The sequence below is a fragment of the Penicillium diatomitis genome (assembly GCF_028827545.1).
Source record: "Penicillium diatomitis strain IBT 30728 chromosome Unknown utg000006l_segment0_segment0, whole genome shotgun sequence".
NCBI classification, from domain to species: domain Eukaryota; kingdom Fungi; phylum Ascomycota; class Eurotiomycetes; order Eurotiales; family Aspergillaceae; genus Penicillium; species Penicillium diatomitis.
In genome coordinates, this window is record NW_026623178.1 from 33,414 (window position 1) to 56,599 (window position 23,186).

Below are 23,186 nucleotides of genomic sequence, written 5' to 3' on the forward strand. Positions count from 1 at the left end.
GGATCACAAAAACAAAAGACGTTTATGATTGGCATGACAGTCTATGCAATTCCCTGTGTGACCATGGTCCGTAGAAACAACGCACCATGCATACGCCTACATCAATGGTGAGTCTACAATTCCTTCTTTCGTTGTATTTCTCCGTCTCCCCTTGTTTCTTGACTTTCGTCAATGCTTGCATACCCACCCTGGCGAGTGATGAAACATTTTTAACCCCGAGCAAGTGTCTCCCGCGAGACCGCGCTGACGATTAAAAACGCAACAACAACACTCTAATTTTTTGCTGACGCCATGCCTTGTTTTTTGCTCATCATGTTGACACCTTCACGTTTGCACGAAAAGCAATCGCTAACTATCTCTCAGACCTAGATCCGCCGCTACTGAAGTCCACATCCTTCGGGTGTTCCCATCGTAGCATCCTCGTAGACATCTTGGCATATATCATGCCTTAGTCCAATGAACGACACGATTGACCTGATAACGCTTTAGTTGGCTTCGATGAACTATTGTTGAAATTAATATTGGGTTTATGTTGATGACTTTTGCATCTTTCCACTGCGCCTCTGAACTTTAGTTTCAAGGTTAAAATAACTCGATGCGTTAATGCTTTACATGCGTACATCTCCTGTCCCTTGTAGCAATCTCTTGTTCCCGTCGCTTTCAAGTGTGGTATCTGATGTCAGAAGGCTGTTCTACACAAGACCAAGACACCATCAGGCCACCACCTTGCCAGTCTCTGCCATACCACCATAACATTCCATACTAGGGATCCTCGGTCCCACGTCCAAATCGCCCACCGAATCCACCCAGATCCCGGCGGAAAAATTTCCCAATATTTTTCAAATTCTCATTCAAATTGCCCGCAGCGGTGATCTCCAACGGGTTCAAGGATCCAGTATGCTGGGCAGATGCACCTGGTGCAGGGGATGCCGTGCCCGACATGGCTCCGAACCCGGAGGTAGATGACGACGAGCCTGTGGCTCCGGCTGGACCCGATGACCCAAGAGAGCCAAGACTGGGATTCCCGAAGCGGTCGACGCCGTCCTTAGCTGCGGACATGATTGCAGAGCCGAGCATAGAGGCATCGAATCGAGACGGCATCGATCCGGCGCCGCCCAAGCTCAGCCCGTGCGAAACCGATACTGTGGTACTCGCGGCGGGAGCTTGCAGCGCAGTGAGAATGGGGTTGCTCTGCTGGAGAGTGGAGGCATAGCGGTCAGATGCTCGGTGAACCTGGAATAGCTCCACGAGATGGTTTTGGTCCTGCCTGCTACGAATGCCCTTTAGGTCAAGAATTTTGCGGAAGTTGTTGTTGTTTCTATCCGCGATGTGGATGAGATATGCCTGGACCAGGGCTTCGGGTGGCGATGGGCGGACTTGAAGGGTTTTGAGTAAGGTCTCGATCTTGAAGAAGCTGCTGTTCACACGCTTCACAAAGCCAGCAGGAGCGGGAGCGGGCAGCAATGAGGTGAGGCCACTTTTGAGCGTATACGAATCAAGAAGCATCTGCAGGTAATGTGTTTAGTCAAATGTAATCTTAGCTCAGAGTCGAGGAAAGGAGGAACTTACCTGTTCGGCACCTGTTTCAGATACGGGCCTGGATTGGAAAATATTGTTGATGAACATGCTCGACATCATTTCGACCAGATGATCGGAGAACGCTCGGGCATATTGTTGCTTGTGTAAGAGTTCTAGAATCTCCGAGCTTTTGGCTTTGGTACGTGATAGGAGCTCGCTCACGTACGAGCTCTGATCACTTACTGCTTCAAGCTTACCCCATGGAGTATTGCGCATCTCTCGCCAGCTGGGTTCTATGTCGACTTCGACTTGTCGGACAAGGCCTCGCACCGCCGCGGATGCAATCCCCATGAAAGAATCGGCTTGGCTTTGAAGATCAACCGACTGCTTCAGAGATTCATCCAATCGATCCTTGATCTTGTCTTCCAATTGAGTACAGGTAGTGTAGCAGTAGTCCGCAGTGTTGAGCACGGAGATCAAGTCCTCAAGGCTCGGCACTTTGGAGGGGGTGTGACCGGTAAGTCTTTCGCTGATATAGTTCAATAGAACCTGCTGGGCGTACATGTCCAAGTACTTAGCGAAAACTTTCGCCAGCTCAGCCAAGCTGCTACCCGTGGAGAGCTTGGCACATTGCTGTAAAGAATGACGATAGAATGTGAAAAGCTCAGTAGAAGAGCCGATGACAATATGGGAGTTGAATTCCTCGTCGGGAGGGCGCAACGGCTGTTGCCGATATTTCGGTATTAGCGCAGCGAGCTGTTTGTCCTGTGCATCTACCCAGACACTGAGATATGGCTCGAAAGCCTCGGAAATGGACTGACTGAAAACACGAGTCTCGTTCGTGGTGGAGGTGAACGTATCCGTCGATGGGCGCGATGGAGCGAAGCGTTTCTCGAGGGAATGCTCAAAGTCGAGGGTCTCCTGCAGACAGGCAAGCAAGAGATTGACGTCGATCGTCTGACCGCTGCGCACCGACCGGGAAAGAATTCCCTTGAAATCGTCCCTGGTGCCTTCGCAAAAGACATTGGCCAGGATTTCATTGACCCGCCACGCAGGTGGGAAGATGGCCGCGTTCTCCTCGTCATAGATCTTGAGTATCCGCCGAAACCAGGAATATCTGCGCGAGATATTGTCCAGTGATCCAGCCTCCTCACTGTTACGGAAGACCTGTCGATATTCGCGAAGCTGTGTGTTGCAATACCAGGTCACAAGCCGAGATCGAGCGTGCTCTCCCAGCGCGTCCACAACAAGACATGCCTCGGAGAGGATGCCGCGCTTCTGGGAGATCTCGCCCTTGGCGAAGGCGATTTCGAAATCCTCGCAGACCTGTTCCAACAAATCTCGTTGAATGTCTGCCACATTCTTGCTCAGCATTGCGATTTGATCAATCGACCGGTACGACTTGAAATGGGCCATGAGTTGGATGACAGCTTGAAGTAGCTGTGCGCAATCACGGTATTGCCGAGTTCGGCTCAGCGCGTGAAGCTGGTCATAAGCAGTTGTGAGCATCTGTAGCCGCTTCAACGCCGTCATGGACAAGGTCAGGTTCTTTTTCGCGTTGTCCAGTTGTTTAATATCGGCGGTCATGTCGGTGATAGCCTGTTCGGTCTTCAATGCCCGCTCGCGAACGTCGTCGATTTTCTTGAACAGCTCGGACAAATCAGCTTTAGCTGTCTGTATCCTTTCCACACTGTCCACGTTGGATGTCACTTGTTCCTCAACCAAGGCGCTGATCTCGTTGTCTAGTTCATCCTCGTAGGAGTGGAGGGCGCAGGTGACTTGAGATACGGAGGAGAGGGTAGAAGGATGCGAGAATATGGCATTCAGATGCTCGATGGGGTCATAGTTCACTACTTATTGTCTTGAGTTAGCGGGTCTGAGATTCCTCACAGAGCAAGTCAAGCCTTGGACCCCGTACCTGCATCCAGAGCGTCCTGAGAAGACACCTCGTCTAGCGGCATGTGGCCGCTGTTCACGACAGTCATCGCAGCCATTCCACGCAACTGTTCAGACACGCCTCATCTCGATCTAGGATCCGAGCTCTCAAGATATTTCAATCGGCAAGAATTGCACGCGACGACCAAAGGCGCGAGGGGCACGGTTGGGAGTTTGGGGAGGTGTTCGAGTGCGGGTCGCATGTCTGCTGCGGGCCCGATGGCTCGGGCGACGGAGCTATCAGACACTTTGGGTCCTGAGCGGGCGGTTTGCCCCGAGTCAAAAAGGGTGCACCGGTGCAGCATGTTCACATATTCAATATCAGTTGGCTGTACAGATTCCGCCCGACGTTGTCTGTGAGGGCCAGCAAAAGCCCTCGGTGGGCTCGGTCAGTGCGTCTTGAGGCAACATAGCTTTGACGAGGTTCGACTTATGGCGACATAGGTCAGATCTGATTTGAGTCGCCCCAATGTAGGAAATTATAGATCGTCACAGCGATTCCTGTACAAAGGGCACATTCGTAGGTAGATTAGACCTGCACAGGTGGACTTTCTGTACGAACTTACATTTTATACCTTTGATGAGAATCTGGCAAAATCTTGCAACAATTGAAGACCGGAGACCCCGAACTCGGTGGTAAAAGGGACCACTGGCATCTCCAATTACCACAGAAGTGCTCGAGGCTTGCCTTTCATTAATTCCTGTGGTTAGTTGGTACTGGGGAATCCATGACAATTTCAAAGTGGTTTTTGGATTGTCCGTTATATGCTTCAAACAGGGAAAGGGAGATAACTGACAACGTGCCCGAGTGGTTAAGGGGTTCGCCTGCTAAGCGGATGGCTTCGGCCGCGCGCGTTCGAATCGCGTCGTTGTCGTTTTCCGCCATATATTCATCTTCATGGCTAAACTATAACAGCAAGGTTTCAATCTACCTTCTTTCCCCCGCCATCCCTCTCCTCCCCCCCTTGGCTTTTTTCCTTCTTTTTGGGCGGCGTGAACTACTGTACTGCAGTCCATCACCCAGGTCGTAAATACGGCCACTTCAAACACATCCACGGCGAATTGAAAAGGTCTGAAATAATAATCGCCTTTCTCCCCTCATCGTACCGTTTCTAGAGCTCGTGATTCTACCCGAGAAATTCGTGTTGATAAGGCGTCCCTGAATACCGAGCGTTTAATCAACCTTCAATGTCCGGCAATCTTTGGCGCCTACGTCCTTGCTTTTATTGATTCCAGCAATTTCAAGGACCTTCACCTGACTGCTCAGTCTATTCAGGTTCAGTATTCATTACACCGCTTCATCCTCGTCGCCTCTTGTGCTTTATCCGAACGACATGGCAAACTTTTATACTTCGGAACAACCCCTTACCACAAGGTGACAAGTTCCTGCCCAAATCCGAGCATGATTGCACATGCAGAAAATTAGACTCCTCACAAGGTCAGAGGAGAGACAGTCCTTCCGTTGGAAAAAGGGCTCGAGATATGACACTCAGAATACCCTCTCCAGCACCGATGTGTACACGGTATCATTTCTAGACGGATAGGTCTCTACAAAGCCGGAGCCTATTACACATCATGTCCTTTGAGAGGGATTCACGTAGGTGGTTCTAGTTGCTCCTGTAAGGAAGCGTGACTTCGTCCTCACGGTCCTACATCGGCAGACCCTCTATGCAGAAAGTCCGAAGTCGCTCTCGTTTGTATTTGGTTGTTCATTGCTCGTCTTTTGAATGTTAGAGACCGTGAAACAATTGAACGGGCATTCGACCCCAGACCCGGTGTTTAAATCCACACGTGGAGTCAACCTGACATTCTATGGACCCAGATGATATGATATTGGAGAGCCGAACAAGCGAGTAATTTGCAGAAAACCCGAGGATGGGGGACGGACGTAACTCTGGGGGAGTCTTACGAATGTGATCTCCCGATTGATTCTTCAGGACTGGTGGAAGTAGAGAATTCACGCTGGTCGCACAACGTACCTCTGACTCCGGAACACTCTCACATGCATTTTCCTGTCTGATCGTCACAAGAGTCGTACTCGCCCCCGGAGGAATTGCCGGTGGGAACGGGTAAGTACAATGAGTTTGTCCGTAGAAGCTGTACCCGACGGTCTTCCCATCGCTGAACTCCAGACCGTGGTCTTCCATCGATCTAATGAATGGAGATTGCACAGAGTCCGGAAAGCTTCACCGCGTTGCCACTACCGATCACATCTTCAATCTCAGTTTGAACTCAGTGGATGATAACACTATCAAGCTGATTGAGAAGATACTCCGGTTGGGTAAAGAGCTTTACGAGCTGCCCATATAGTCCAAAATGCTGTATGATGTCGACAAGCTGAGCAAGAGGAAATCGAACGGGTATGAAATGTTCAAATTACTGTCGACTTGCAAGGCTATGACGAATGGTAGACGATTGACAACTGGCAGGTACAAACCAGTTGTGCGAAACTTCGGTGGGCTTCGAGGCAACAGAGAAGGGTTTCAAACCTATGTAGTAAATATTCCCAATGATGTACTCCCTGGGCCTGAAGGCATCGTAACCAACCAGAAATCATAGATATCAAAACAAGGGGATCAAGGGCAGGACGTGTACACCAGTAAAGACTGAAGAGTGGCTTCAGAGGAATTTCGCCGTTATTCGATCGAGGTCGGGGCCAGAAGACCAGGAATGGGGATTGTCTGGGCATGATCTGTTGACACTGTCTGAGTATGCACGGCTAGCAGAATAAGCCGCATTGGAGTCGCAAGAAAGGTAATGTTTAGATAGGTAGACAGTGAAGTTGGCTGTCATTGTAGAAACATTAAGACCTGGGGGTGATACTCGAGCTCCAAGAGCGCTACGAAAAACACCAAATGACCTCTTTTTTTCACTTTGAAATACACTACAACAGACTACCATTTATCTCTCGAGCTCATGCAGTACTTGGTCAAGTTGCATCCAGTCTGTACTCTGTAGTAGTGAATGATTTTCTGGCAGCTTCACATAATCACATTGGAAAAAGCTCCCAAACGACTTTCAATATGTAGGAACTGGTCCAATAAATCGAAGAGATGTGTTATTCGCTGTGGACTTGTCGTATCATATCAAAATTTCGATGGACTCAATTTTCTCCTTCAATGTATGCCCAGCAGTGAGATGATGATAGAGTGGATGGGGGGTTTCTCCAGCTGTTTCTTGCATGCTTTCCTCTTTCTCTCCCTTCTGTGTCTGTCTCGCCTCCTCACAGATCACTAGTTCAATCGTACCTCTCTCTTTACTTCCTGTGCGGAGAGATAACTGCTTATCAATCACATCGTATTTTGGACTCTATGTTGATGTAGCAGCCATGATCAATAGGGGTGAGGACAGCTTGTGAGATCAAACTGTGTTGTTAGCTACTAATCCTGACCGAGTTGTGTCCCCTCGATGGGACGATAAACTGAATAGATGATATATCTAATAACGTATTAGGAAATAACAAAATATGACAACGTGCCCGAGTGGTTAAGGGGTTCGCCTGCTAAGCGGATGGCTTCGGTCGCGCGCGTTCGAATCGCGTCGTTGTCGCTTCTCTTTTTGCGCTTTGCGTATAACGCACCCTACATACACAGCTCGTATCTTTCTTAATCAACTGCATCCTCATCAGCCACCCGAGGTACACTCACATCCCTTTCGAGATTCGCATGTTTCGCCTCTGATAACCTTCTTACTCTTTTTCTCTGATTTTTTTCCTCTCCTTGTGAACAAGCTGCCTTGTGATACCCTCGAGCAAATACATGAGTATAGGATATACAGAGATGGATATCTTCTTTATGACGTCAGAAGACAACGTGCCCGAGTGGTTAAGGGGTTCGCCTGCTAAGCGGATGGCTTCGGTCGCGCGCGTTCGAATCGCGTCGTTGTCGTATCATTTTTTCGCTCTGCCTGTATTTGATCCTGCACAGCTCTTGGTTTTTGATCAGCTGCATGCTTCTCGCCCCCTAATCTACATATATGCTCATTCCTCTTCCATCAGGAACTCTCCCCTTATGACATTGACTTTTCTTTTTTTCTTCATCTTGTGAACAAATTACCCCGTGAGGTCCTTGAAAAAGTACATCGATATCACCAGACCGTTAAATTTTCCCATGCTGGGTCTACAGCCGACTGGCGGGGGCTCCGATCAGTTGAGCCAAGCTTCCCGCAAAGTCCTCGGCTGATGCGGGTTCCGCAATTCCACAGCTTCTAAATATTCTCTTTACCTACAGTCAAACAGTCAACATGCAGGAACAATTTGAACCCCTTCGAAATGACCTGCTGCTTCGCGCCGCACGAGGTATTTGCCTCTTTTTCCTCATGACCAAAGAACGATTGATCTGACAATTGCAGGCGAGAAGGTGGAGCGCCCACCGATCTGGGTGATGCGCCAGGGTAAGCTCAACCCCGCCCTCCCGACTGCCTTTCGTGCACGAGAGCCTCACTGGCTTGTCTGTGAGGTCAAGTGATCTGATAGCTCTCTGTTCGTCATATAGCTGGTCGTTATCTTCCCGAGTATCATGAAGCCAAGGGCAAGCGGGACTTCTTTGAGTGCTGTCGCTCCCCCGAGATCGCCTCAACCCTCACTATCCAGCCGATCGATCGCTATGAAGGTCTCATTGACGCGGCGATTATCTTTTCAGACATCCTGGTCATTCCCCAGGCTATGGGAATGGTCGTGGAAATGGTTGACAAGAAGGGCCCGCACTTCCCCGAGCCTCTAAAGTCCCCCACAGACGGTCAATATGAGAAAGTGATGGCAAAGGATGTGAACGTGAAAGACGAGCTAGACTACGTGTATAAAGCGATCTCTTTGACTCGCCTCAAGCTGAAGGGCCGTGTCCCTCTGATTGGATTCTGCGGCGCTCCTTGGACACTGCTTTGCTACATGGTCGAGGGTGGGGGCAGTAAGATGTTCATACAGTCCAAGACCTGGGTTTACAAGTACGCCAAGGAGTCACAAGCCCTGCTGCAGAAGATCGCTGAGATCTGTGTTGAATACCTGGCTCTACAAGTCGCGGCTGGTGCTCAGTTGGTGCAGGTCTTCGACTCATGGGCCGGCGAGCTCTCGCCTGCGTCCTTTGCCTCCTTCTCGCTCCCTTACCTGCGTCACATCTCTGCCAATCTTCCTCGTCGCCTGAAGGAGATGGGCCTGGAGCCTGTTCCCATGACTGTCTTTGCCAAGGGCGCATGGTACGCTCTGGAGGACTTGTGCGAGTCTGGATACAACGTCGTCGGTCTGGATTGGCTTCACGATCCCGCTGAGGCCTTCCGCATCGCCAATGGTCGGGTTGCCATCCAAGGTAACGCTGACCCGGGAATGCTCTACGGTAGCCGCTCAGCCATCACTGAGACTGTGGAGCGAATGGTGGAGGGCTTCCAGAAGGGCAAGCAAGGCTGGATCTGCAACCTCGGACACGGTATGTATACATCACTTGATACTCGGCGTTGCGCCAATCTGGAAAGAATGCTGACCTCGGAAAAAGGTATCACCCCATTCGTGAACCCCGACGACCTCAAATTCTTCTTCGAGGAAGTGCACCGCCTGACCAAATAGGCTATCTTGAAATAGCTCTGGAAATGGGAGGACGACCTACTGCTAGAAGGTGGGTTGTCCGTTTGTTGGGCACGAAAAAACAAATACAAATCGGATTCCTAGACTCGCCTCTATAAAAATACTGTAATTATTCCCAATTCTCAAGATGATCAAACGGAGATATCCTCGTTCCTGCGAAACATAAACACCGAGTTAGTAGAGTTCCAACTGGGAGAAAGGCCACACATCTTGGGCTTGCATGACCGAGTCGATGATGTAGGTGCCAAATCGGCTTACCATGGCTCAGGCTTCTCCTTGATGAACTTGGCCATCATGTCCTTGCACTCCTGGTTGTCCAAGATCACCAGCTCCTTGCCCTTGCTGATCAGCAGCTCCTCACCACCGACAAAGTTCTTGTTCTCGCCGACGATCACTCGCTTGATCTTGTACAGGATGCATGCCCCGGTACACATGTCACAAGGGGACAACGTCGTATACATGGTGGCACCCTCGTACGCCGATGCGGGAAGACGTCCAGAGTTTTCGAGAGCAGACATCTCGGCCTAGAGCTTGTACTTAGTCCCATTGAAGCTTTCGGTGGTTCACGAAGGATCTGATCGAGCCCTTGAATGGCCTCGCCTTCAAGATTTGACTCACATGCAGGACGGGACTACCCTTCTGCACACGCATATTGTGGCCTCGACCCAAGATCTTGCCGTCCTTGGAGACCAGACAGGCTCCGATGGGGACGCCGCCCTCAGCAGCGCCTTGCTTGGCCTCCTCCACCGCGGCGATGAATCCAGGGTCCTGCTCCATGATGTTGTACGAAGAATTGCGGAGGAGTCGGTCTTAGGTGAAGGAATGGAGAATTGGGCAGGTGAGTGTGAGCGGAGAAGAAACAGTGAAAGGGAGCCGAGGGAGGGGGAAAGGGATCGATGACTCTACAAGATTTATCTACAGTACAATACCCCGATGAGCTCTGACGTGGAGACCGTTATACTCAATCCGGGCCAAGTAATTGGAGAATTTGGAGACCATTTTCCAGTTACCGAGCCGAATCTGGTGGAGAAGGAGAAACGTTTGCAGCCCCGGCGTCTTTCCCGGCTTATCGATAAGCACGGTGGCTGAGGCGGAACAGATACACTATTATGCTATGATTGCTATCATCCTCAATCCGATTACCGCCCACTCCTAGTCCTACAATGTTGACTGCGGTCTCCAGGTTCCCATTGATTCCTGTTGCGTATCGAATGCATGGCTGGCATGAATATACAGATTCAACGCTACACTTATAGTGACGGTGGAGATCAAAGTTGCGGTACGAATTCATAGTGCACCATTCTTATCAACGAGTACCCCCAATCTGTAAACGATAGCCGCCAAGCGCAGGTCCTTTTGAGGTCTTAAACAGTATGCCAATAGCATGCAGTGATTGGCCTTGCTGTTGCCGTCGGCTTCTTATCATCCTCACGCATGCCGCAGTCAAGGACCGCTCTATAAGGGGATAGGATATAAATTATGGCAGTATAACGTACAAAGACTAAATCATACGTTTACGCAGACTCTCCATGCCCATGCAAGTAGAGTCTGAGGCTTGGACGAGCATCTTACCATAGGCATTGTGTAGTGTAGTTTGACACTGACCCTTACCTTGATTCATAACCAGCAACACTACCAGCCAGTGACCAGTGACCACTAGTCGCAATTACTTATAGTCGTAGACTTCGAAGCGTCCATTTGATTGTTTTGGTCTTGTGAAGTTCGGAACCAGTCATTGTCCCTCAATTGGCCCCAGATTTGCCCCTCGGCCAAACATTCTCGGAAGCCTGTCGAAATTTTGCATCTGCCGCCACCAGCATCAGCATCGACTCGTCGACTTCGACTCTTCGAGTCCGTCAAATACATTACAGTACCTGGTAATGTATTTTCCTTGGGGACGCGGGTCGCCGGGTTCAAGTTCGAGATTCAACCAAAGAAGCGGTTGAACATCGGCGGAAGATATGTAAAACCACTTCAGCACTCATGTCATTTGAGAAGTCAGAGTGGTCCGACAAATTCTCCTTTGAGTAACTACTATGTCCCGACTATCATTTGACTGTTCGTGTTCCACATTTGTAGGATTGTGCAATGTGCCCTTGAGCAGTATGAAACTATGCTTGCGATGTGGTGTATTTTTGGTAACACTGCAGTATAATTACATTCCCTCTCGGTCGCGGACTCGCGCTGTACCACCGGTATGGAAGAACATGCTGCGAAAGCCATCGAAGCTCATGGAATCTTATCGAACTTGGCGAAAGCCATACCAGCTGCGTTGCGTTAGACGAAAGAAACCGCCAGAAAGCTCATTTTGTGCCATAGCGTCAGGGTAGAAAATCGCAGTCTTGGTACATCCTATTTCACATTTAGAAATATACAGTTGTTTCAAATCTCATATAAACAGGGGGCGTGTAAAAATTTCTAAGGATTTGTTGTCTCTCGGTCGCAGTCGCTCTCAAGTTCTCAGCACCTTTGCCCATTTCTACTTAGCGCAACATCCCAACTCAGGCGGCCTCGGTGAAACATTACGAGCTGATTACATAGCTAATACAGTACCTGGGAAAATTACTGTTACTCAGCCGTCCGTCAGGCATCCTTTTGTTCTCCAGGCCTTTATCCCAAAAAAAGCGACAGAGCATTTCTTCTTTCTATCTCTTATCCCCCCTCATCCCCCCCTCCTTCTCTTCCCAGCTGGCTTGCTGAACTTTGTCCAAGTCGCTATCTTCGATTATCTTTCTACGGTCGTCCTTTGGCGCCAGCGACTCATCTTTTCTTCTCTTTTCTCCGTCCCGCGGTTGATTACGAATTTCACTCGGCTTTCCACCCCTCCTTCACTTTCCACCTGAGTTCGACATCATGGTCAAGGAGACCAAGTACTATGAGTGTCTTGGGGTATGTCCCAGCGCACGCTTTGCTCACTGCTTCAAGACAAGTTGAAGAAACTGACCGAGCATGTTCTTCATCTTCAACTAGGTTGACCCTTCAGCCACCGAAGCTCAGTTGAAGACCGCCTACAAGAAGGGCGCACTCAAATTTCACCCAGGTATGTACCTCTCTGTTCGACGGTCATTGATGAAACGGTCGTGTTTGATATTGCCTGTGTCGAGTTTAATACTGATACTGAATTCTTTCTTTTCTATACAGACAAGAACAAGAACAACCCCGAGGCCGCGGAAAAGTTCAAGGAGTTGTCGCACGCCTATGAAATCCTCTCCGATTCCCAGAAGCGTGCGATCTACGATCAATATGGTGAAGAAGGTCTGGAGGGCGGTGGTGCCGGTGGTGGCATGAACGCTGAAGATCTCTTCTCGCAGTTCTTCGGCGGTGGTGGTGCATTCGGGGGCATGTTCGGTGGCGGCATGCGCGACACCGGCCCTAAGAAGGCTCGTACCATTCACCACGTGCACAAGGTCAACTTGGAGGACATTTACCGTGGCAAGGTTTCCAAGTTGGCTTTGCAGAAGTCTGTCATCTGTTCCGGTTGCGAGGGTCGCGGTGGCAAGGAGGGTGCCGTGAAGGAGTGTACAGGCTGCAATGGTAGTGGTATGAAGACCATGATGCGCCAGATGGGCCCCATGATTCAGCGCTTCCAGACCGTCTGCCCCGACTGTAACGGTGAGGGTGAGATCATTCGTGACAAGGACCGCTGCAAGAAGTGCAACGGTAAGAAGACCGTTGTTGAACGCAAGGTTCTCCACGTTCACGTCGACAAGGGTGTGCGTGACGGGCACAAGATCGAGTTCCGCGGTGAGGGTGATCAGATGCCCGGAGTCATGCCTGGTGATGTCGTTTTCGAGATCGAGCAGAAGCCCCATCCCCGCTTCCAGCGCAAGAACGACGATCTGTTCTATCAGGCCGAAATTGATCTCCTGACTGCTCTTGCCGGTGGTACCATTCACATCGAGCATCTTGATGATCGGTGGTTGACTGTGAACATCGCTCCTGGCGAGGTTATTGTCCCTGGTATGTTTTCGATTGAAACTCCCTCAAAGAGCTTTGAGCGCGGGATCGTGAGTCGACGCTAACAACTGTTGTTCTGCAGATGCCATCAAGGTCATCCATGGCCAGGGTATGCCCTCATTCCGTCACCATGATTTCGGCAACCTATACATCAAGTTCGACGTCAAGTTCCCCGAGAAGGACCAGCTGCAGAATCTTGACCTGCTCGAGAAGGTCCTTCCCCCCGTACCCAGCAGAACCAGCCTCCTGCCGATGCCATGGTCGAGGACTTCGAATTGGAGGATATCGACACCACAGAAAACTCCCAGGCTCGTGCTCACGGTGCCGCTGGTGCCATGGACGAGGATGATGACGACGTTCCCCCCGGCGCTGAGCGCGTCCAGTGTGCATCGCAGTAAATGCACTTCTTTCAACCATCATTCATTCTGAAGTCAATGATTTCGGAATCTCGAATTTACACGTCCCAGGAACTCTGGGGCTCACTTGACGAATTTCGCTTATGATACCATGTGAAGCGGACGAATTGTTCCTCTTCATATTCCCCCAATGAAATAGAGATGTGTCTGCAGCCAGGAATTCTTCTTTTTCTTTCTTGCTTCGCCTTGGTTTCCTGTTATGACGTGCATGGGACAAAGTAATTCACTACGCCGCTCAACTGCTTCTGCTTTGCTCTGGCGTTCTGCTTTAAGGTGTTCGGAAGACCCGCTGACCATCGCTGTCCCCCTTCCTCCTTTCCTGTTCGTGTCTTCTAAACACGTTTAGTTCTTGAAAATTCATTCTTATCTCATGTGCCTCATGATGTTCAGTACGCGATCTACATGCCTTCGCTAATTGTACTTTCTTAGGGGATGTTTGGAATCAATGGACAATGCGCTACGAATACGGCAGCACATTGTTGCACTTAGTACTCTTTAGAACCATGCTGATGTTGGCCTTTGCTTTTTCGAAGTACACCCGTAGACGGTTGCCTCGCTGCATTTGTGGTGAGTGTGACAGCCGAGTATGGATCCGATCTTCGTGAAGCACTCTCTTCTGATATGTGTTACAGTTCGACGGCGTGATTTGCAGTATTCACCAGGGACATGATTACCCTTTCAGTTAGAGAAACTTTATTTTCAGCTTTTGCTCAGTGCCTTATGTAGGATTGCACAGCTTTCTACCAGGATATGCCAGTCATGAGTAGATAGTTCCAAAGTTATGTATTCCCGTGGTTTTATATTAAGACTTGAGCCTGTAGACCTTCCCTGTTCGAGTCCTGTTGGAAGTCTGGGAGTGCGGATGCTTCATATACTAATGCAACATTAGTATGGTAGTATATAACTTATCTTTGTAGGCTGGTACTGCTAAGGTATATCTGGTACAGTATGTAGTTCGTGAGTCTGAAGCCACCAACATGGTAGAGTACATCGGACATCCAACGTGGTACTTTGGTAACACCATGCAGCCGCATGTATTCTAAGGTACCCGCGTTCCTGATTGACGGTATTGGGCAATCCGCTATCGTTGGAACCCTTTAGGAGGGGCCGAGATTCTAATCCCGCCGGACGGGAGCAACTCAAACAGCTTTGTCAACAGTCAACAGTCAACACAGCACCGTCATGAACACTTTGACTTGAATTTGCAGAATCACTATCTCTCCCTCAACAACAGATCACCTGATTGACTCCTTTCTCTCCTTTCTTCGTTCCCAAGCTCCACCCTAGCTACCGTGAGCAGTCTCACAAAATTATCAAGTCACGACATCCGCAGATGCTCATTTCGGAAAACTGTCAACATTACTCCCATGAGCCCTGCCTTCCGATCGTTACGCCTTTAAACCTCGATCTTACAATCGCATTTCGCCGCGAGATTTGAAGAGGCCTCTCATTAACTTGCAAGACCGGGCTCCTCCTCCGCCACCATGCCCCTCCCACCATCTCCCCTGAAACTCTCTCACCGCCGCCTCTCCGACACGGACGACTTCCCACCCTCTCCGGGTGCAGAGGATCCCAATAGGCTCATGCCACGAAGCCCAACGTCTCCTCGCACACCTCAGTTTTCTGTCCCGTCTTCCCCCGTTGCCCTTCGCCACGGCGGCGCAGGCGCCATGAACGGATCACTCCGAGACTCGGTAGATTTCTCTACCGAATCTGGCGGCGGCGGCGGGTTGGGAAATCTCGCTGATGAACTTGCCGACGCATGGGAGCAAGAGGAAGACGGATATGATTATGCCTCGGGCCAAGAGATGGGCACTGCTGACTCGCAGAACATGGAGCAAAGTGACGTGGAGGATGGGTACCTGCAGCCAACCTCTCAGATGCACACTCGTTCTTCGTCAACAGGATCACCGGATCGGAAAGATCGACTCCGAACAACACAATTACGACAACACCGACGGCAAGAGTCCCATTACGATGGATCAGATTATGGCAATGACTCAGATCTCGAAGAAGTTGCGGATATCTCTCCCTCATTAGAGATGCAATTGTCCGACATCGAAAGCCTCGCCCGGCGTGGCATTGAGAACAATGGCAGTGAAAGTGATCATATCATTCAGCGGACTGTCGAAGCACTTCGAGATCTTGGCGGACAAAGTGGCATTGAAAATGGCGCTATGCGGTGAGTTCGCTACACGACAGAGCAAGATACATCTTCCCCTGGGCATACCGAAACTGACATCATGTAGACTGATTACCGCCCATTCCTCTATCACGTCTCATCTGACTCACCAAACGCGCACACTCCAATCCTTGATCCATCCGCTTCTCTTCTCACCATTCCCTCTACTATCTGAAGACGCCATTGACTCTCTCATGCCACTTATCGACGAGGGTCTTCTGCCGAATCTCCCATACCCATTCCCCGAACAGCCTCGGCGTGATTCCCGGCCGACCACGCCGTCTCAGCAGAACACCCAGAACCCTCTCATGTCACTACAAGCCCTTGTGTCTCAGACAGCAGATCTTACTGCGTCCCTTCGCAGCCTCGGGGATACACTTTACGAGTCCCGTCAGTTGACGGCGACTGCATCGCGGCGCCTGCGATCCGCACGTGAACTTGTCATAGACATTAGGCGGGAAGAGGAAAGCCGTGAAGAGGGCTCAAGGTGGATCGAACTGGGCGAATGGGACCGACGGCTTCAGAGTCGCGAAGCAGGTCAGGAATGCCGTGACGTTGTGAACGGCTTCGAGACCGTCTGCGGCGAGTGGCGTGAGAAACTGTTCGGACCTTCTCCTGAGGTAGTAGCTACTTGACTTTGAACCGTTTCGTCTTCCGCGCCAGGTGTCTTGAGTATTGGAATCCGAGCCGACGGGGTTGCGGAGTGATCTCCGGATATGCCTGTGCTGCTTCTGACCTTGATACAATGATCGTCTTCTTTCCTGCTTTATGCCATGTTCCCACTGTTTGATATCCCCTTTGCACCCGGACCTTTTTTGATACTTGATTCGGCCTGATCACACACAGCCAGCTCTTTGGATGGCCAACTTGTGTATATTTTCATTCACTGTAGCTTAGATTGATGTACCCATACCACATACCCAGATAGAAGGTTTTCTACTGTTCAACTTCACATTCTCAGACAAAAGAACTTGGACTTGGATCCCTCGCCAATAAAACAGCGTGACCGTATTACCATCTACCCCTCAGACTTTCTCTAGACATACATGCAGCGAGCCCTAGCCGGCGACACAGACTTATGTAGTATCAGGCTGGTCTACCTTACCAGCAGACACGATTCTATATCACAAGCATGACTCGTGTAGATAGATTTACCATCCACCTCACTTACGTGTGGAGAGTATCCTTTGCGCTGCGGCTCCTGGTCTCTAGGCAGTGGTTAAAACACATCTTGATTTTGTAGTTGGACTCCTACCATTTTCGGTTTTCTGGTTCCCATCAGGCCGGCCACTGCCCGAAGAGCATCGTTGTGAGCTGCTTCTTTTGATCCTTTTCATTTGACGGAGGACCTGCTGCTAGGTAGGGGCTTTGATTGATAAACTGGGCATTCTTCTGAATCGTTGCCCGTAATGTTCAAGGGGAGTAAGTGCAGCAAATGTTTTGCAAATATTGAGCGATTGAACTTGTAGGTATGTGATCGTATACGGGTTGTCTTTCTTTACACACCATCTTCCGGCGACAGAGGTATGCAGTGAGTTGAATATTATTGTCTGGAATCGACAGTGCACCAAAGGAGGGGAATTTCGCCCAAGAGGATGGATGCCTAGGTACTGAACAAATTCATGCTCCAGCGTCACGAAGCACGAGGTACGAGGCACGAAGTACAAAGTAGATCTGATTTTACGAGGAAGATCACACAGTAAGGTTCTGCTTTATGTACCGAAAGATGATACTACAGATAGACGTTGATATTTGCCATCCGGATGACGGACCATTCTATCCAGAGTAAGAAAAATCGTGAAAAGTAGCCAGTAGATTAGAAGGAGAAATTCGGGCACGCAAGCAGATACACAGACACACAGAAACGTCAAAGCGGACGATGGATTGGAACAGGCCATCGCGCGTAGATGGTTAGAGAGAGAGGGAGGGGAATTGAGAGAGCGCGGCAAGAAGTCCTAGCCGACGAAACAGAGTCATTGCAAAGATGGGGTCATGAAGAAGAAACATGCGCCGGATAGAATGAAAAACTTTCCGAGTCACTTTTTGATTCGCTCCCTATAGGTCAAGATGAAAAAGAAGAAAACAAATGAATCCATTTGAGCATCAACCTAGGACTGCTGCTGCTTCCAGCGGGGCACCCACTTGCCACCGCTAGCCTTCGACTCGTCGGGCTTGGCGGCAGGGGGAGCCTCGGATGTGGCAGAGGAGGGATCACGAACGTGACGGGGCACGAAACGGTCGGTGCGCTCGGTACGCTCGGTACGCTCCGGGCGTTCGAATCGATCGTTGCGCTCAGGACGCTCGAAACGGTCGCTAGAACCGTTCTCACGAGCCGGTGGGGCGGAGCCAGAGGAGGCAGCTCCACGCAAGTGAGGTGGGACGTATCCGCCCTTGCGCAGGGGAGCAGGCTCCTCCTGAGCAGGTTCTTTGCGAGCGGGCTCGGGGGCAGCACCACCACTGGCTTCCTTGGCCGCCAAACGCTCTCTCCAGCCACCGCCACCAGCAGCAGCAGCCGGACGAGAAGCAAGATTGAGGCGAGGTGCAGTACGCTCTGCAGGAGGCTCCGGGACAGGAGCGGCACCGCCAAATTTGCGGGCATTGCGGCGGGCTTCGGCCTCTTCCTCGCGCTGCTTCTGTTTCTGGGCGATCTCGTCGAGTTTGCTATGTGAACTGTTAGCCTGAAGTTTGGATGTACAACGCGGAACGGGATATAGGGTTGAGACTAACGCTCGCTCTTCCTCACGCTTGGCCTTCTCCTCGGCCAAAGCACGACGGCGCTCCTCTTCGCGGGCGACACGCTCTTCCTCTTCGCGAGCAACACGTTCTTCCTCCTCCTTGCGACGACGCTCGGCCTCCTCACGCTCCTGCTTCTCGCGGCGGCGTCGTTCCGTGACCTCCTTGACACGCTGCTTCTTCTTGGCCTCGAACTCACGCTCGGCAGCCTTGCGGCGCTTCTCGAACTCCTCGTGGCGCTTCTCAGACACCTCCTTACGGAAGCTGGAGAACTGTGGCACAAGACGACCAAGACGGTGCTTCAGGGCAACAGCCTCGGCGTGCTTACGCTTAGCTTCCTTCAGGGTCTCAGCCTTCTGAGCCTCGTAAAGCTCCATGTCGTGCTTCTTCTGGGTCTCGTAGTCACCGGGGACGTGCTTAGCCTCCTCACGACGGAGAGCACGCTCCAAGTGGTCAATACGCTTGGCGGTCGCACGCACGCGCTCATTCAACTCGTTCTTCTCCTTCTCGAGGTGAGCAAGCTTGATCGCGCGCAGGCGGTTGGCGTCCAACTCCTCAGGATCAAGCTCACTGATGTCCAGACCCTTGACACCGGTCTTGAGCTCCTCAAGCTGCTTCTTGAGCTCTTCAGCACGGATGCGGTCTTGCTCGTCCTTGACACGCTTGAGCTCACGCTCGCGCTGCTCGTCAGCAAGACGCTGCTTCTCAGCTTCCTGGAGCTGCTGGGTACGGATACGCTTGCGAGTCTCCTCCTCACGCTGCTTACGGTTGAGAGCGTCAGTGGCAGCCTCCTTCTTCTTGTCGATAATGACGCGACGAGCCAGTGTCTCCTCGTGCTCCTGCGCAGCACCAGCAAGAGCACGGGCCTGAGCAGTCTGCTTGGCCTGAGCGCGAGCCTCGTTGTAGGAGGGATCGACATATTGGCAGGTAACATGCAAAGTCTTGGCGAGACGAGCAAGCTGGAAGCGGGCGATATCAGCGGGAGTGTGCTGCAGACGCTGAACAGAGCCAACTTCGCTCTCGGCCGAACCGGCGCCGCTGCCGGCGTGCATGGCCTTGGATGAGGAGAAGACGTCCGAGTCAAAGGTCAGGACACCCGAGATGTGGTCAACACGGATGGCCAGATCGCCCTTCTTGCAACCGTTCATGATGAACTTCTCGATCATAGCGGGGGTGATCTGGAAGGGGTCGGGGAATTGAGCGAGCTCGTAGACGAACTTGAGCTCAACAGACTCGTAGACTTGAGACAGCTGCTGGAAGAGGCGAGTAAGAATGACCTGCTGCAAAGGTACGACGTATTTCTCCATCTCGGGATCAGCACCAATCTTGGTCAGAATGGGGGTGATCTTCTTGCAGATAGACAATGGGTGGAAGTCGACCTCGAGAATGTTGTAAAGATCACGAATCTCAGGGCGGACGCGCTTGAGAAGACCCTTGTTGAGAGCATCACGGAACAGAACGTGGCGGGAAGGAGGCTGGGCCATACCCAAAAGGTTGGTCAAGCGAGTGTTCTTGTTCTTGCGAGCCTCGTCGACGTCAATCAGGGCACCGCGGGAACGAGTGGTGCTGATCACAGGGATAGACAGGGCAGACAAGAGGACGAAGGAAGCGGCCTTGGTCATTTCGGCTTCGGTGACAGAGGGGTTTTCCTTCTTGCTGCTCTGACCGGTGGCCAAGGCAATGGTAGAGAGACGGAGCAAGTTGTAGTAGCGGTTCCAGGCAGCGGCGTGGAAGAGATAGTTCTCGCTGACAAGGAAGATACGAGCCAGCTTCTCGTAGTAGTTAGCCATCATGACATTCTTGGCGGGACGCTTGCTCAGGTTCAGGAGAGTGTGGATGTCCTCGATGCTGCGGAAGGCCTCCTGCCACAGCTCGAGCTCGACGGCGACATTCAGTTGCTGGAAACGGGTATCGAGATGACGCTGCAGGGTATCCGCGTCGCTCAGGTTGATGGCGTGCATCTGAGTGGAGTACTTGGCGGCATTTTGGACGTGATTGCGCAGCAGCTCACAGAGACGGCGGAACTCGGTCTTGCGGGTGTACTTGAGACAGAACTGGAAGGCCTGAAGGGCAGTAGCCTGGTACATGATCTCCAGACGAGCGTTGTTCTTCAGGATCTCCAGAACGGTGCGATAAGTCTCCCACAAAAACTTGAGCCAAGGAGTGACAACGGCGCGGTCGGTGCGGTCGCGAGACTGCTCTCCTGAGACGGTGGCCAGCAGGATAGTCTCGGGAGTCTCGATGGCTTCCAAGTCCTCCACATTGGTGGCGGAGGGTGCGGACTCGAGCGAAGACTGGATCTCATCGGCTTTGGCCTGGGCCTCGGTGACCTTTTGCTCGGCGAGTTCGATGAACTTCTTCAGGACGACCTCGATGGTTCCGACGTTGGTGTTCTGAGCGATGTTCTTGTACTGATATAGACCGTCCTTGGCCGACTTGCCCTTACGCAAATCGACACACAGCTCAACGAAGAGCAACATGACGGGCTCAAGGGAGGCAATAGGGCTGCTACGGGTACGCTTCGAGGTGACATGTTCGTGAAGGACGGTCAAGGCAGCCTGAGCCTGACCGACGGCGATGAGTTCCTGTGCCCTCTATAGAGCCAAGGCCATGAGTGTTAGCAATGGATCCACAGGGGTGCCTTTGCGACGAATCCTTCTTTGAGGATCTGTCGTTTCGTCTTTGTTGATCATCTGGAGACGCACCTTGAGGACATTCTCAGGTTTGATATGGGGTGGTGGAGGCATCTTGGGCAACGCAGCCCTTCGGGTGGGCGATGAAATTTGATGTGGATTTTTTTCGGCTCAAATCGGTGTTTGGCGACAGACAAGTGTAGGCGTCGTAGACACGGGCAGTGGTCCTGGACCGACGTTGATAATGCTGCCACGCGAAGTCCCTTAACCTGGAGGGAAAGAAGGTGCCTGTTGTGCGCGAGCCAGCGAAAATTGCCCAGCGTTCCCACTTCGGGCTAAGCGATGGGTCAGTCATGTGACTTTGGTTTTGCCTGAGGGGCAGAAAGGGAACAAAGGCTGAACCGCGTTGACTCGTTGAGTAGTACGGTACACTTACCAGTTACAGGATCTGTTATATTCGTACAGTTAAAGGTACCACTAGGTACCCTAGAGGACCGCATTACAATGATTGTTGAATGTTGTTTGTGTGACGTGAGGGACGTCGACTGTATGCCTCGCAATGAGCCTCATAGTTATACTATCGGCACAAGCATCTACTAAGGTATCAGCAGTCTTTACCACACAGGTTGGAACATCACTGTAATCTTGATGGTAGCGATTAGGTGACATCGCCATCGCGCAATCAAGTCCGCTTATGATTTCCTGGCGGTAATAGAGAGGTTTCACAAATCTGTGCTAGGTGAAGCGCGTACTCTAGAAGTACCTGATACGAACTTACGAAGTACGAAGTATGTAGTTGTATGTAGGTTCTTTAGTAGTCAACTTCATGAGATCCATGCCACTCGATCTTCAATCCTGGTCTCGCCTGATTGAGTACAATACATTGTTGAAAGATGCTTGGCTACCAGCACAGCAGTTCATGCAATAAAAAACTCGGTCGGTCTGCATCTACATGACATATGTACGTATCTGTATGGTGCATCGACCTCGCTATCAACCATTCTGTTGGCAGCCATCGGCTGTCATTATTGGTCTTTAGACATGGACTCGCATGGAGGCTTACCTCCATCCATTGGATAAACATATCAGCCTCGGTTTGAGGTTGATGTGCCAGTCTGGACGGGTCCTCAATGTAAGCTCACGTCAGCCAGTGTTCGCTACTTACTCACCTGATACACACGGGCATCAGGGTAGAATGCTAACTCAAGGTACAGTACAAATGTTGACCGAGTCCCGGCCCGATTAGAACGTGAACGAGTCGTGCAGCAAGTTTGCATATGCTCATTGCTCAACCTTGGTTCAAACCTGGTTGTATTGAATTCCGACAGTACGTAATATGTACTGCTATACACTAAGTCACTTATACATTATACAATATACATATTATAGAAGGGTAAATGTCATGCATAAGCGCGGTTCACTTCAAGCGTGAGGTGATGTTTTGGAGGATCCGACTCGACTCGTCAATCTTCTAGTGAATTCTCGCCGCTTATTGTAGTCTTGCCGCGATTAACTTACTGACCAGCTATATCATAGCAGAATATATACCTTACTCAATATAAAATTCCTGAAAACTTCTGCAAACTACCAGTGATCCACAGGCCATAACAAAGGGTGGATACGGTACTTCAAGATACATGGATTCCTATGGTCCAAATAGTCACCATAGAATACTCTTAATGATCTGGAAGTACGGCCCACGGAGAACATGACAGCATTTGACATCTGGATCGGAACATGTCGAGAGTGAAAGTCTCGAATTGATCTCATGATGCAAGCTCTGGCTGAGTTATGCTAGATCATTCTTTAGGTGGTTGACTCTCCAATGCGAAAAGCACTGCGATGCTATTGCAGATGATCGGCTGCAACTCCGATGGACTTGCAGACCGATTTGATGTATCGAACTTGAACCACGACTTCCTGTCGGACTTTGCATGAGAATCGCACAGAATGTACATACGATACGGACTGTTCAATACGATGTGTACAGTATCCCTAATCCCACGTACATTATGTACTTGACTACTTAACACTTACGTATAAAGTACAGTATGTGTTGGATTAGGGATGATGTATTTATGGTAATAGAATTCAACTTTCAAGCTCCGCATGAGACATGAGAATGCGGATCATATGCAAGCGTCAATCTTGAACACTTGCTGCTTACTGAATTGAACGTTCAACGTTAAACGTACTGTATCAGACCATCAATGTAATTGTATTATTGAAGATCGGAGCGA

At 50.7% G+C, this 23,186-nt stretch overlaps 6 protein-coding genes across 6 annotated transcripts; 3 read left to right on the forward strand and 3 right to left on the reverse strand.

Annotated features, from left to right (window-relative positions):
* Positions 1-762: 762 nt before the first annotated feature.
* N7539_005701 (putative GARP complex subunit Vps53) lies at positions 763-3,503 on the reverse strand (the record flags this gene model as incomplete). Its single annotated transcript, XM_056935303.1, has 3 exons — positions 763-1,506; positions 1,570-3,368; positions 3,437-3,503. The coding sequence occupies 3 exons, from the start codon at positions 3,501-3,503 to the stop codon at positions 763-765; spliced, it is 2,610 nt and encodes an 869-aa protein (XP_056789175.1).
* Positions 3,504-7,695: 4,192 nt separating this feature from the next.
* On the forward strand, positions 7,696-9,007 carry N7539_005702 (uroporphyrinogen decarboxylase HEM12; the record flags this gene model as incomplete). The annotated part of the gene is made up of 4 exons (XM_056935304.1): positions 7,696-7,750; positions 7,804-7,905; positions 7,947-8,870; positions 8,937-9,007. The coding sequence occupies 4 exons, from the start codon at positions 7,696-7,698 to the stop codon at positions 9,005-9,007; spliced, it is 1,152 nt and encodes a 383-aa protein (XP_056789176.1).
* Positions 9,008-9,279: 272 nt separating this feature from the next.
* N7539_005703 (cytosine deaminase) lies at positions 9,280-9,802 on the reverse strand (the record flags this gene model as incomplete). The annotated part of the gene is made up of 2 exons (XM_056935305.1): positions 9,280-9,549; positions 9,644-9,802. The coding sequence occupies 2 exons, from the start codon at positions 9,800-9,802 to the stop codon at positions 9,280-9,282; spliced, it is 429 nt and encodes a 142-aa protein (XP_056789177.1).
* Positions 9,803-11,878: 2,076 nt separating this feature from the next.
* On the forward strand, positions 11,879-13,380 carry N7539_005704 (type I HSP40 co-chaperone YDJ1; the record flags this gene model as incomplete). The annotated part of the gene is made up of 5 exons (XM_056935306.1): positions 11,879-11,914; positions 11,996-12,065; positions 12,167-12,985; positions 13,065-13,195; positions 13,249-13,380. The coding sequence occupies 5 exons, from the start codon at positions 11,879-11,881 to the stop codon at positions 13,378-13,380; spliced, it is 1,188 nt and encodes a 395-aa protein (XP_056789178.1).
* A 1,502-nt stretch (positions 13,381-14,882) lies between these two features.
* Positions 14,883-16,215, forward strand: N7539_005705 (uncharacterized protein; the record flags this gene model as incomplete). Its single annotated transcript, XM_056935307.1, has 2 exons — positions 14,883-15,580; positions 15,648-16,215. 2 exons carry the CDS (start codon positions 14,883-14,885, stop codon positions 16,213-16,215), a joined length of 1,266 nt encoding a protein of 421 aa, XP_056789179.1.
* A 1,473-nt stretch (positions 16,216-17,688) lies between these two features.
* On the reverse strand, positions 17,689-21,060 carry tif32 (putative eukaryotic translation initiation factor 3 subunit EifCa; the record flags this gene model as incomplete). The annotated part of the gene is made up of 3 exons (XM_056935308.1): positions 17,689-18,241; positions 18,308-20,907; positions 21,019-21,060. 3 exons carry the CDS (start codon positions 21,058-21,060, stop codon positions 17,689-17,691), a joined length of 3,195 nt encoding a protein of 1,064 aa, XP_056789180.1.
* Between the last annotated feature and the right edge of the window lie 2,126 nt (positions 21,061-23,186).